The sequence below is a fragment of the Betta splendens genome, chromosome 7 (assembly GCF_900634795.4).
Source record: "Betta splendens chromosome 7, fBetSpl5.4, whole genome shotgun sequence".
Taxonomy (NCBI): domain Eukaryota; kingdom Metazoa; phylum Chordata; class Actinopteri; order Anabantiformes; family Osphronemidae; genus Betta; species Betta splendens.
In genome coordinates, this window is record NC_040887.2 from 8,403,902 (window position 1) to 8,418,335 (window position 14,434).

At 49.1% G+C, this 14,434-nt stretch overlaps 2 protein-coding genes across 13 annotated transcripts in view; one reads left to right on the top strand and one right to left on the bottom strand.

Moving 5' to 3' along the window:
• Positions 1 to 14,434, top strand: part of camta1a (calmodulin binding transcription activator 1a) — a 232,346-nt gene that overhangs the window by 211,547 nt on the left and 6,365 nt on the right. For 9 of the 12 annotated variants that reach the window (XM_055510029.1, XM_055510026.1, XM_029157481.3 and 6 more), the window contains 12 exons: positions 38 to 172; positions 10,216 to 10,394; positions 10,498 to 10,694; positions 10,799 to 10,877; positions 10,961 to 11,309; positions 11,396 to 11,871; positions 12,242 to 12,420; positions 12,505 to 12,748; positions 13,451 to 13,522; positions 13,648 to 13,668; positions 13,775 to 13,974; positions 14,078 to 14,152. In XM_055510029.1, the coding sequence (XP_055366004.1) occupies positions 38 to 172; positions 10,216 to 10,394; positions 10,498 to 10,694; positions 10,799 to 10,877; positions 10,961 to 11,309; positions 11,396 to 11,871; positions 12,242 to 12,420; positions 12,505 to 12,748; positions 13,451 to 13,522; positions 13,648 to 13,668; positions 13,775 to 13,974; positions 14,078 to 14,152 (2,206 nt within the window). Of the gene's footprint in view, positions 1 to 37; positions 173 to 2,497; positions 3,150 to 10,215; positions 10,395 to 10,497; positions 10,695 to 10,798; positions 10,878 to 10,960; positions 11,310 to 11,395; positions 11,872 to 12,241; positions 12,421 to 12,504; positions 12,749 to 13,450; positions 13,523 to 13,647; positions 13,669 to 13,774; positions 13,975 to 14,077; positions 14,153 to 14,434 lie in introns of those variants that run through there. The other 3 variants (XM_029157479.3, XR_008695062.1, XM_055510028.1) reach the window with 3 other exon arrangements.
• The window catches only part of LOC114858601 (matrix remodeling-associated protein 8-like), a 97,129-nt gene that overhangs the window by 27,735 nt on the left and 54,960 nt on the right, over positions 1 to 14,434 (bottom strand). The gene's annotated exons all lie outside the window — the stretch shown is intronic.

Below are 14,434 nucleotides of genomic sequence, written 5' to 3' on the forward strand. Positions count from 1 at the left end.
CTGCACCTGCGCGCACTGAAACCCCGCTCCTCTCCAGCTCACGACACAGGTCTGGTGACGCTGCAGGTGGCCGTCAGCAACCAGATCATCTCCAGCTCCGTGGTGTTCGAGTACAAGGCGCGCGCCCTGCCGTCGCTGCCGTCCTCGCAGCACGACTGGCTCTCGCTGGATGGTGCGTAGCTCCTCCTGTTTCCTTCACTCGCTCCACATCTTCATCAAAGCGATGCTTCCGCTGTATCACTGCTCATCCCTCCACTTTCCGGCTCTGCGACTCTCCTGCCGCCTTGTTAATTTTCCTTCATTTGAATTGATTATCTTTGTCTTCAACTACATCACAGACACATCCATATGTGTTGACATACTTTATAGTAGAATTAAATGATTAGGAAGAATTTAATGACATGTTGTGATCCGTTTTTACACACTTGTCTATAAGCACACGGTAATAGGAGGCTGCAGTGAGAAGGATTTGTCTGCTTATGCCTATTGTAAAACTCTCTGGCTGCACACACACAGGTTGGTTTGTGCTCTGGCTAAGGGTAATGTTGTTAAGTTTTATACTGGGTTTCAGAGTATAAAGCTATCACATAAACCTGCTGGTATTTTGCTTCTTGAAGATAAATGTCACGTTGGCTGCATCTTATCCTGTATGTGTGAGTCTTTGGAGCCCTCATCTTTATTTTGATGAGAGATTTTTGAAAATAACGCTTTGTTGGTACAGTGGAAGCAGTGGAAATTATTTGTAATGTTATTCATATTCATCATCGTGAAATTATGTTATATGTCATCCCATCATCTAAATTCATGACTTATATTTATTATTGTGAGGATTTTTACTAGAACATCATTAGCTGGACAATGACACTCATTATTAAATATATTATCAAATCTTGCTTGTATTAGTTTCTAAAAATCATTTTCTTGTGTTATACAAAATTAGTTGAGACATTTGGGCGTGATGTATGATGGTGTATCAGATTTCAAATGGTCTTCAATAGTTGTATAGATTTTAAATTTCAGGTTGAATCGCAGTGATGCCTGTGATTCAGAGGTTTTACTGTAAGCATGTTCATCACAGTGTGTGTGTGTGTGTGTGTGCGTGCGTGCGTGCGCGCGTGCGCGCGTGCGTGCGTGCGCGCGTGCGTGCGTGCGTGCTGCTGCTGCTGGGGGAGCACTGCTGCACTGTTTGAGTGTTGACAGGATAAAGTAGGGCACGGTGAAGCACGGGCTCACAGGACAGCTGCATTGCAGACGGCTCTTGAGGGAGTGGGAGTGAGTAATAGAGACCTGGCGCTCCCATGCTACCAGTGGATCCTTCCGCCATTCATACCCTACTGCCTCACTGGCCCATTCACAGAACCAGTTAAGGAGGAGCTGCCTGTCTCTGGAAAACAGCCCACCCTATTACCTTACTTACATTAACTCCTTGACTGCCATCACTGATTGCTCTGGGATTTTCACATGTTAAGTGTTTGGGGAGTTCAGTTTTATTCAGGCCCCCATGAGAAATCATCATAAAGGGGCATAGAAGGAATAGAAATGAAGGATCGTCACACACTGAGTGGCCACGGCCATCAGTGTGTTTCACCCCCAGGCAAACGTTAAGATCACAGGACTTTAGTATAGAACAGCTTGTGTCACGGAAAAGTAGGTGTATGGACCAGTTTCACATTAAATCTTAGTAATTATGGGCATTTTAAAGGGGACAGGGACGTTCCTCTCTGGTATCTAGGGCATATAACTTACTTGAGAAGTAGGACAGGGTCTAATCACTGGGACGTGCAGTCATCGATTTTGCCACAGCCTTAAAGCCCAACAGAAGAAGCCGCGATCGCTCTGATCGCTCGCCAATTAGCAGCCCGCTTCTCGAGCACCAGTATGAGCCGCTCGTCGGTCGTGACTGTACAGACCGACGCCGTTTAAGCCCCGAGGTCAGTCCGCTGATTAACCACGGGGCGCCGACATTTGGTGGCGCGCGTGCGGCAGCGCGTCCGCAGCGGTGCGCCCGTGCGGCGTCGCGCGTTTCCTCCCGTGGAACTGTGCTATGATGTGCTAATGGCACAGCTGCCTGCCCGCCTTGATTTGTCATAATGCAGAGTGGGGGAAGGGGCGCTTTTCTCTGCAGCACTGCAGGTACGGAGCCACGGGCAGGACGGAAACGCCGCCGGAGCCGCAGAGCCGCTCACGGTCCCCGAGCTCAGACCCGGGAGCGCTTCGGCGGCACCTGCCAGACCGCAGCCCCGCACGGCGTCACGCAGACCCGTTGGTGTGCGCGGGGAGCGCGTGGACGGTTCCGGCCGAGAACCCGCCACGCCGGCGTGACAGAACGGCCGAGCGTGCACACACAATGCGGGAGCGGAGCGGTGGGCGTGTTCGGGTAAACACGGCGAACTACCGCAAACAGAGCGCGCGGTAGTTTCAGAGAGACGACTTACTCCACTGTGGGGGGGAGAGAGAGAACGTGCGGGCGCAGCGTGCGCGCGGAGCATCGCCGCACTCGTCGAGCAGAGGCTCTTTAGTTGTGTAATTGTTGGTGTTGTTGCCGGTGCCGGACAGAAAGCTCGACTGCGACGGCGCCGGTGGAGATCCGAGGTTTTATGAGCAGTCGGGAATTAGGGCGTCTGTTTACCGGCGACACGTGCGCACCGCGTCTACGAGCAGCGGCATTTGTCATTTTACTGCAGGCTGGCGAAGCGGCGACCACTAGAAACACGGGGAAAGTGTGTGTGTGTGTGAGGTGAAACAAGTGAAGAGGAGGAGGGGGCTATTAGAGGAAGAAGAGTAGCGAGCGCTCTTCCTCTCTCTTCCTTTCTCTCTCTCTCTCTCTCTCCTCCCGTCGCTCTCTTGCTTCACTTTGTTCTATTGTTGACGAGTGCTCTGTTGAGATTGAGATTCACCCTACACCAAGGATATTTATGCATATACATATATGTATTTGATTTTTTTTCTGCCGCGGTGTAAGATCATGCAGTAGCCCGAGCGTCAGACAGCGGTGGCAGAACTGCAGTGTGAGTGAGATGAAGCTTTGGTTGGACTTCTCTGGGTCAGGATGCCAGTGAATGACACCTGCGTTTCCTAAAAGACAAGAGGGGTGTTTTTTGGCTGTGAGGTGGACTCCCTCTCTCCTCCAATGGAAAATAAAATAGAAGGTTAGACGCGTTTAGTTCAACCTATGGCTTTAGTTCTGTGCTGTGCTTGTGTTGTGTTGTGTGTTTTTTTTTTTGTTGTTGTTTTGTTTTTTATATCCTGTGCCGTTCGCCAGAAGAAGCTGAAGTTTCTTCTTCGTGCTCGGTGCCTGTTTTTTTTAGCCCAGTCTGTGTCTGTGCGGGTTGTTTTCTCCACGCGCTTCATGTGACTCTGCCTCATTGCAGCGCACCGGAGAGTTGCCGTTGATAGTAACCTACTCCCGACTCACGACCGGTGCTCGCGCACGTTGGAGTCACCTCGAGGCGCCGTCGGCGACACATGTACGGTTTAATTTCTGCTTTGCGTCTCGGACAGGAATTAAACTGGACTGTAGCTCCCGTGCTTTCCGAGCAGAGAAGTCCGAGAAGTCGCAACTCACCGTCGATAGTTTAAGTCCGTGGAACTGTCTTTGTTCTGTAACGTGCACTTTCAAAATAAAGCGCCGTAGTTGCTCCAGTCTAGCGCAGCACAGGACTGTCGCATCGCCGGGTGCTGCTCGGGTTAACGGGGCCAGTCTGTTCTCGTGCTGCTGCTCCACGATTCACGTTGCATGCGGAGCTGCCTTTTTTTTATGATCAACGCCAACTTAAGTAAGCGATTAAAACGAGAACCAACACAAACCACACGTTGCCACTACCGTCTGTCGCTGCGGCTGCGCGTTTCAGCACCGGCGGTCTGTGGACAGCGACTCCACTTTTTAACCCCAAATTTTGCTTCATTTCTGATTGAGCGTCTTTCAGGATACAATTAGTGATATACACACGTATCTACCTGTTGCTCATCTATAGGGCAGAACCAGCACCGTTGCTCGCGTCACCGCTTTGTAAAACAACCTGTAAGAGCTGACTTGCAAAAGTCTTATCCGTTGGAGGAATCACTAATGTTTGGCCACGTTAATGCAAATAATACATATTTGACAGATGGAGGAGCAGTTTTACTCAGGGAAAATCATTTTGGCAGGATTTGGTTTGTATTTTTCTCTTATTAACAGCAAGATATCTGTAATATGGTCATACTTTATATTGACGTATATAACAGTTTCGTATATAGACGTGTCAAAATAGGCCCAGTGTTATTGGTTGTTTGAAATAACATTATTACTGTAGCTATAAAGTGTCAGCACACACATAGTAAAAGCAGTATCAGTAGTAGTAAGAACAGCAGTGACTTCTCGTACCTGGAGGTGATGGATCAAACCAGAGTAGAGGGTTTAAATATTGGGAAACAATCTTTCGTTAATTTTATAGAGCACCTAATTTCTGCTGTTTTGAGCCCCAGCGCCTGAAAACAGTAAAGTGCCCTCCATCAAGACCCTCTGACTCTTACTGGCTTGCATCATACCTAATTGGTTTGCTTGTTATAATTTTTTTCCTTTTTATCGCACTGATGATGATAAAACCATTATGATTCATCACTTTCACTCCACCAGTTTCAAAGTTCTACCTCCTTGTCTATCTAATGCAGTCCAGTGCCATGAATGCTGCCTTTGTGGTGCTTTCAAAGAGGTGTGGAGTAGTTTGATCAGTAAGGGAACTCTATCCTGTGGTTTGCATTAGGCTGCATAATGTAACACATCAGTCAAAACATTAGTGCTATGAAATATGCATTTTGCTGCTCTTTCTATAAGACCCATTCATATTATGATGCACAAAGGAATGAGTTTTTTATTAATTAAAAAAATTATTAATTAATGCACTATAATACAGGGGAAAGTGCATGTTTTTGTTTAGTCCTCATCATTCGGAGGTTCCCCTTCAAATCGTTATGCTCTCATTAGACCCACTGGTGATTGAGGGGCTTCTGCAATAAACACACAAAGCCATTCTTTTCTTACATCCAAGCTCAGCTATAGCTCCAGGGTCCAGGGTCCAGCTCTGCCACTGTCCACGTTTCAGGAATTAGTTAACACCGCTGTGCTGCAGTTAATGTTCCAGCTCATGACTAAAGCCTGACACGTGATTCTGATTGTGATCCTGAAAGTGATTTGGGAGGAAAACGAGAACAGACTGACAATCCCGTCAATGCATTTAGTCCAACCGTGTTGTCCTACTATTAACGGACATCTTTGGAGACGTCCTGTCCCCTGGGCCGTGGTGTTTTATATCAGATTGATTAATCTTTTAAATTATTTCTCAGCTCATCTCTCATTTGCACTCCAGCCTGCAGCTGATGTGTCAAGCAGCGGACCATTATTTATTCAAATAGGAAGCTGATGATGTGTTCTTGTTAATGTAGCAATTGAATGCAGATTAACAAAAATCGATCAACCCAACTATTCAAGACAAGAAGCCGATACTGTATCACTCTATTAGGGTGATAGTGGATGGCAGTAAATCCCTGTGGTGTGCACTCTTGGCATTTTAGCCCTGATGTGACACAATCTATCTATTCATTGTTTTAACTGCACTCAACCTGACCCGTACTGGACAAATGCCAGTAGCTTGAGAGCTCCTCTCTCAAGCGCTGTTACCTTTGTTTACAGTTCTTGTACTTTCTGTGTATTATTAATAAATGATTCTGGTGTGAAACAGTAGGGACGCTGAGTAATTCTTCGACAGTAATTCTAAAAAGTAAATCATTAAAGCAGTGACAGTGGCTTTTGGTTGAGTCCACTTGTTTTTGGTGTTGACCTTAAACTGTTCCTATAAAAGCCGGTGGTCTTGTGTGAAGGAGCTCTGTGTGCTGGTTGTAAAATGTTATGAGCGGCACTGGTGGAAATGATCATTTCTGACAGGATGCTTTCAGAGCGGAGGAGAGTTTACAATCAGGGTCAATCAAAGTCAGAGGAAACAGTGAGAACTTTACAGCAGTGAAGGGACAGAAGTCCAAACTAAATCTTTTTATATCTGACAAGGTCATTTTGTTTTGTCTTTCTTGTGTTTTACGTGGAGTTTGCTTTGTCTGTGTCTGGGAACTTTCCTCCGGGTGATACAGTTCCTACTCTGACACGCTAAGTGCCCTGGAACCTTCGAATTACCCCTAGGTGTGAACGCGAACGCATTTGTCAGTTTGTGTGTGGGTGATTGACAACCTGTCCTGGGCGCCATGCTCCTCGCTACGCACCCTGCATCACTGAGGAGCAGGAGAGCGGATGGACACGTGGCCTCCACATGCGGTAGCGGGTCACATTTAACAGTTGATACCATTCCAATATTGCGTTAAGCTAATTAACGGGACAAAAGGAGCCGTCGTTACAGCGCGTCAGAGAGAAGTCAGCTGTTGATCAAGGACCGTGTGTTCTGGCTTCCTCTTCATGCTCACATGTACCAGGCCCTGTCAATCAGCTCGCACAGACCCAGAGGAAGCCTGGCCTCTGTTCCTTCCACTGGGTCACATGCACGATGTTGATGAGCTGCACAGGGATAATGAGGTCCAGCCGTGAACCTGATTGGCGTGAGCGCAACCAGAGGTTGAGGAGTGGGGATTAAAGGCGTCGACCCAGTCGCTCTCAGACCTTTGTGCATAAGTAATGCACGTGGTTTATTAAATAATTCCTGGTGCAAAAGGTCAAAAGAAAAGTTAGATCATTGGCTGCACTAGAGTTTGTGTCTCTAAGAGGCTCAGGCTCCAGTGGAGGTTGCCCTTCACTGTTGGCCAATCCGTCCCATTCGCCGAATTTTACTTTGACAGCTTCAGCCTCGGTGTCCTTCGCTCTCCATTTTTCCCTCCGCCGTCCTTTATCTCTCGGCTCATTTCACCCTCTGGTGTCTGGTGTTTACCTGGAATATCTGCTGCCGCCTTCGTGTTCCTCCCTTCGGTCTGTTCTCACCCCCACTGTGCTCTTGTGTGTGTCAATAAACAGCCCCGTCCATCCTGCCCTTATCCATCTGTATATCAACCTGTCTCATGCGGTGCGGCCGCCATGTCCCAGGCAGGAGACAGTCCACACAGAGCAGCACTGGGGCTCATCTGAAGTATCTACTGCTCCCATTCTCTCATTAGACAGCTACGATCTTAGGGAAAGCACGCGTGACAGTCACCACACATACAGATGAACAGTATTCAATCAGCATGGACTGCCTCCCCCAGCCCAGGTTTTATATCTACTGTATGTTATGGCACCAGACCAGGAGCCAGCAACGGGTGTCACTACTGTAGTAATTTGGTCTGATGAGCATCGAAGCAACAAAGTTATTCATCTGGGTCATTGATGATAAAAGTTCAAATTCCAGAATATTAATCTGGCAGATTCTCCTGTAGCCAAGGAAGCTACAGTGTGGTGTTATGTTTGTCTCTTGTTAGCAGTGCATTTTAAATTTAAGTCTTATTTAACCAACTGTATAGAAACAAACTTTAATTTTGCTCTGGCTGTTCTACGCCAGCGTTTTATCTAACTAGCTTTAAGTCAGCGACAGTCCAAATGGTGCTGGTCAATGCAGCCTTGAAATGATGGCCGGGATGTGTAAGTTCACAGGGGGAAGCGTCACCCACAGAGCCCCGCAGAATGTGGTGCTGGAAGGCAAACAGCCCCCCTAAGTTTACACCTCAGTTGATTAATCACCTTTCATTCACGTGTTCTAAAAATAAAGACTTGTGGTCTGCCTCGTCCGTGCACACGGGCTGGTTTTTAAAATAGCATGTCACAGTCTGCCCTAAATGTGTGCGAGTCGCCACGTCGGCTGCCACGCACCGTCACGAGGGAGTAAAGCGCGGGGGGGCGGGGCGGCGGCGGCGGCGTCACCGTCCTGCCGCGCCTCCGTTTGGCTGCTCGCCTCCCCCGTCTCCTCCCCTCTCCACTCCCACTCGCCTCGGCCCCCATCCTCCCTCTGCAGTGGACGTGCATCGCATTTGGAGCAGCAGGCAGCAGGTGGAGATGACATCATCTGCACTGCAGCACACTGCAGCACTGGGTCTGAACAAAGACATGTCAGGCTACCGCTAACTATCCCCTCGCTCTCTCTCTCTCTCTCGCTCTCTCTCTCTCTCTCTACATTTCTCATTCCTCTACATTTCTCCGTCCATATAAGCCTGTGGGGGGGGGGGGGCAGCTTGTTGTGTGGTGACCTATCTAGAATGTCTGACCCCCCTCTAGTCAGAGTGCTTACTCTCAACTCTTCACCTCACCTATCTTCATAGATCACCCTGTGGATAGCTGGAAAAGCATCCGGCGTAGAAGGAAGCATTGCTTTTTTACCAAGTGTTAACCTGCTTGACAGGAGAGTGATCTGCTGATCTGGAAGCTCACTTTGTCCACTACATTATACAGCAAAGGGTTCTCATGTTGCTCTCAGGGCCCATTATGCCCAGTACAGTGCGGGTCACAGAGAGCAGTAACCTCCCAGTAAGCGACGTCAGATGTTTGTGTTCAGTGATGGGGCTAATTTGACCTCGTTTACAGTGGCCTACAGATCTGACTGTGACATTTGCTCTCCGCTGAGCCCCAACCCGTGGCTGCCAGGGTAGCGTAAAGCGCAAATGTCACCAGGTCGTGCTGTGAGGACTCCCCACTTAGACTCATTAGATCTTTATCCCTACAGCATCAACAGGGAGAGCAGAGAGTAGGCCAAGTACACAAAAGCAAAGCGAAGAAGATTTATGGACTCTGTTTTTTTTTCATTGTTTGCCTTTCACTTGCCATTTTTGCTGGTGTACTGAGTACTCCTCCCCCCTTCATCAATAAGCCAATAGCAAGCGGGCCGACCATACACACACAGCCATGTTCCTGTCGCCTAGTTACCGCTCGGCAGCAGGTTGCCACAGAAACGGCCTCATAGTGGCTAAATGGGGAATGCTAATGCAGTCTTCTTTACTCCCTGCTGCAGTGGACTCTCTCTGCCCATCCCATCCCATCCCATCCCATCCCATCCCACTGTCTCTACACATTTTCCCCTGTATGTGTGTGTGAGCGCACACACACTCATACAGTACCTACAAGTATGTGTTTATATGTGTGCGAGCGCTTGTTGGGGGATTTCCCACATGTCCCAGTGAGCCATGTGTCCTAAATGATGCATAATGGTTCTGATTAAGTTTAAGTTGCAGTGTTTATGTAGTATATGTGTGGACATTTTAATGATATTTACTCAAATGCATGTTGTTCCAAAGTCCTTCCTGAACGCAGTCTAATTTATTCTGCACTTAAACCCTGTTTATTGAATTGCTTTCATTTCAATTACAATATGTTTGTAAGTCTTTGCGCTGCCATTTCCTCCCTGAGGTCTTGAATTATGCACCATGTTCTATATTTCTGACATAGAAAATAGCTTTTCCTGTTGCAAGGCTGAAAACCTGATCAGACTCAAGTCCCAGTACCCAGGCTGACACGGCTGACACAGGCTACAGAGCAGCACCGGCCTCCTAAGCCGCATGTGAACACTGTCAAGTCGCGTGCACCTCCATCCATCTCGACGCATAAAGCCTGTGGATAAGTAAAAGTTGTGATGGATTCGGTACTGCCAGCGTTCCGGTCCTCCAATTAGACAGGCTCGTGGATCGGGGGTGGGCTGGGACTTCTTGGCCTTAATAGTCTGTACTTAATCAGCTGGAGAGGGCCTTCAGCTGCACACTCTCCGAGAGAGTGTCCAAAAGCTGCGTGTAAGGGAGGACACATTTAACATGCCCCCACTCACTGGCCAATCATTCAACCTGCATTAGCCTGCTAGGGCTGCGTTTGAGTGGTGCAGGAGAGCTGCCGGCAGGAATCTAGTGATGGGAGCCATTTGCAGATGATTGATGGGCTTTAAAGGTTATTTAAGTAAAGCCGATTGTTTTGGTGAACTTCGTGATTAATGTGATTCTTTTCATGCACATTCTCAGGAGATTAATAATGATTTTTAAGAGTCGTGTGTGTTATAGATGAAACGGGAAATTAATTTGCTATCAGCTTTGCGGAGTTGTGCATTTGTGCAGTGGGTGATTATGTGCCTCATGATGCTAAGCCCCAGGTCACTGCGACAGTCCTGGTGCTGCTCAGAGTAGCGTGTGCGGTACAACTCGTGGTGCACACCGTGTGATCAGGGTGGAGAGAGAGGAGGGGGGGGACTTGGTACTTGGTGTTCTAACATATTGTGTGTCCTGCTGTTTGCCCAGATAACCAGTTCAGAATGTCCATCCTGGAGCGCTTAGAGCAAATGGAGAGGAGGATGGCAGAGATGGCCAGCCACCAGCAGCCGAGCAGCGCAGGGAGCGGGGGAGCCGCGGGAGGTACAGGGGGAACAGGGGGAGGAGGCGGCGGAGGAGGAGGAGGAGGCAACAACAGCCAGTCACAGGTAAAAGGCCTCATCACGCTCCTCATGTGTTGTACAGTAGGACAGTAATTGACTTTACGTCAGTAGAATGACCAACCACAACTTTCTCGTTTGCGTATGTGAGTGTGTATCGGGCCAGACGCAGGCGGGCAGCTCCTTCGAGAGTCGCGTGGTGGTGGTGTGCGAGAAGATGATGAGCCGGGCTTGTTGGGCCAAGTCCAAACACTTAATCCACTCCAAGACCTTCAGAGGCATGACGCTCCTCCACCTGGCTGCGGGCCAGGGCTACGCCACACTCATCCAGACCCTTATCAAGTGGCGGTGAGAACAATATACTCAAGACTCCTCCTAATGGTCCCTTGCTGGTTTACACCAAACCAAATAGCAGTAAATGGCTGATTGGGGTGTTTTTTTCTCCCATCCAGCACCAAGCATGCTGATAGCATTGATCTGGAGTTGGAAGTGGACCCTTTAAACGTGGATCACTTCTCCTGCACCCCTCTGGTAAGAACCTCTTAATAAAGACACTTTTTTGTTCGTGTGATTGTGACGTGCCTTAACTCCGTTTGTCCTCGCTCTCCCGCCAGATGTGGGCATGTGCGCTGGGCCACCTGGAGGCAGCGGTGGTTCTGTACAAATGGGACAGGCGCGCCCTGGCCATCCCGGACTCTCTGGGCCGCTTGCCGTTATCAATCGCCCGCTCCCGTGGCCACACCAAACTAGCTGAATGTCTGGAGCAGTTGCAAAGAGAGGAGCAGCATCCGCCGGCGCCTCTGCCACCCACCACGCGCATGTCCTTCTCGCCGGCGCCTGACGCCCCCACGTCGGACAGCTGGATGGTCAACTGGACCAACGACAGTGTCGTAGCTCCGAGTGTCAAGAAAGGAGGTTCTGCCACAACCACAACCACATCCTGCAGCACTAGTCTCAATCCAGGTCAGCATCTACAGCTTTTCTGTTAGGAACTAATAAACCTTAATGCTTCTAACACTAGGTAATTCTACGTGGTATGTGTTTTGCAGACCTGAGAAGACCCAGATCAGAGCCCTCAAACTATTACAGCAGTGAAGGCCAAAGAGACCTTCCTTTGGCTAAAAAGCATAAGCCCAACCCAGAACTGTTCCAGACTCGGCCAGACAAGGCCATGTCTGTTCCACTGAGCCTTGAGCAGCAACAGCTCCACAAGTTGTCATCAAGCCCCAAGAGCCTCTCCTCTGAGGGTCTGAGCACAGACAAGAGCCTGCCTGCAGGAGGCGGCACGGGCACAGCCAGATGGACCTCCCATGAGAACTTCTCCAGCGGTAGCATGGGGAGGAAGGCGCTGGGAGTCAGTGGAAGCAGCAGCCTGGGAAAGGAGAAGCTGATCAGCCGGTTACGTCAGCGGGAGCAGCTAGGCATGCTGGTGATGGCAGACAGAGAAATGGCTGATGCAGAGCTGCTGTCCTATAGGGAGGATCTGGAGAACCAGGACTGTCTCACACAGATGGATGACCTGCAGGTGAGCATTCATAATCACCGGCGTGCACTCAGTGTAATGTGTTGGATGTTAGTCTTAGCAGCTTAAAGACCACATCATTCATAGGATGTAGGAAAAACACAACCTTGTCTAATCCGCTTCCACTTCCTTCAGCTGCGCACCTCGGTCGAGCTACTCTTCAAATTAAGTGATGGATAAGAATTTTTTGCCTCCAACAGCATGATTCCTATCATTAGTTTCTCCACTGACAGTCAAATCAACATTCCAGACCAATGTTTCCAACCAAGCAGAAAATAAAACTGTGCCAAACATTAATCAGGCAGTTTGTAAAGTGCTAATGATGGTTAAGGCGACTGTTTCAGTGTTTTGTTCTTTTGTCCTAACAAAACAGGTAAATATGATGACTCTAGCAGAGCACATCATTGAAGCAACGCCCGAGAGAATAAAAAGGGAGAATTTCACCAGTGCAGACTCTGTGCCCTTAGACACATCAGGGGTCAGCAACACCATGAATTGGCTGGCCAACTACCTGGGAGATGTGGAACAGCTGCCGAGTATCATACACTTACGGTGAGCAGCACACAAAGCGCAGCCAGGCGTGTGAAGACTGCTCTCACGCTAAAATGAAAACGTGTGGGCATCTTTTATTGCCAGATCTCTTTATAACGAACCCCTGACTCCGTCGTCCAACCCCAACCTCAGCCCGGGGGGGTCTCCGCTGAGAGAGGGACCCTTGGAGAGGTCCTCGCTCCCCTCACCGGCGGACTGGAGCGAGTTCATCAACGCCTCCAACAGCAAGGTGGAGCGAGACCTGGCCCAGCTGACTCTGTCAGACCCAGAGCAGAGAGAGCTGTACGAGGCCGCCCGCCTAGTCCAAACTGCCTTCCGCAAGTACAAGGTACAGGCCCGGCCCTCGGGTGGCAAACGCACTCGGGCTGCACTGTTAGAACTGGACTAATTGGGTGGTTTTGGTTTATCTGCTGGTAACCTGTCGAGTGTCTTTGGCAGTGACGTTTACTATTGTGATATGGTTCATTTGTCTGGGATTATTAATATGTTTGATCACATCTTTTATCTATATCTTTGTCTCGTTCTCTGTTTCTTTTGCACATATAAACATAAGAACATAAGAAATCTAGCAATAAGTCCCTGTGGTTTCAGCATGGGAAGATGGCTTGAGCAGAGCATGGCCTTGCTTAGAGGAACGATGCACTACCCCCCGTACCCCCGCTCCTATATGACACAATAAGCTCATGCTCTCTCCTTCCTCTGTCTCTGTCTTTCTGTCGGTCTCTCGGTTAGGTGTATGGATGCCTGTTTTAAGCTAGCTCCCCCTCCCCTAAACCAATACCCATTCCCAAATGTGCAACATGCAACAAACTCTCCACTGTGGTTCATGGTCATTCATGGCATCAGCTGATGCTGAGGTCTCTCCCTCTCCCTACTGGTCAGAGGTGGGGATGAGCTCCACCAGGGCTGCGTTCTCTTACCAGCCAACAGGAGGCCCGACAGATCCACTAAATCCCCCTTTGTTTTTTTTGTTTTGCAAAATGCAGGTTCTACTGTGACTTCTGATCTGTCCCACTCTACTCTTCAACAGGGACGGCCACTCCGGGAGCAACAGGAAGTAGCTGCTGCTGTAATTCAACGTTGTTACAAGAAGTACAAACAGGTAGGCTCCTTGAAACGTGACCGCGGGGCTCACTTCTATGTGTTTATGGAGCAGGCAGACATATAATATTAAGGGTTGTGGTTCATCATTCACAATCCTGCTTCTGTCCTCCTTCTGTTTGCAAGCTAACATGGATAGCCTTGAAGGTAAACCTTCCCTACAAGCAGTTCATTTCCAGTGCGCAGGTTGATCTAATGCAGCGTAGCATCTTTAGCAGCTGCGCGTGACACATTCCTCTGTTCTTGTTCACAGTATGCACTTTATAAGAAGATGACGCAGGCCGCCATCCTTATCCAGAGTAAATTCCGCAGCTACCACGAGCAGAAGAAGTTCCAGCAAAGCAGGAGGGCGGCTGTGCTCATTCAGCAATACTACCGCAGCTACAAGGAGTTCGGAAGGCTGAGATCCCACCAGCGAGGGGCCGCCGCTGCCCTGGTGCAGCACAAACTGAGGTCCGCACCCAAACACGTACAGTATCACTCATATTCATGTTCATGAGTGTCCGCTCATCGTTCTGAGCGCGGTGTGACGCTGCTCTCTGTCTGGGCTTTGTAGAGGCAGTCTTCTCACAAAGAGGCAGGACCAGGCTGCCAGGAAGATCATGAGGTTCCTACGACGCTGCCGCCACAGGTAAACACCAGTGTTAACTCAGTCCACACACACACACACACACACACACACACACACACACACACACACACATGGCTGGTTCACGGTCTAAACTGAGCTAACCAGTAAAAATGACCACTAGTTTGTGATGCTTTAAATTTTTTTTGTTGGGAACATGGGTGGTTAGAAATGTCTCCACCCCCCTCCCCCTCACTGTATTTAGCCCCCACTTATCCTCGCCCCCCTCCCTCACAGTGCCTACTCTGTGCTAATAGCTGTCTGGTATTGTTTTGCTGTTTATGC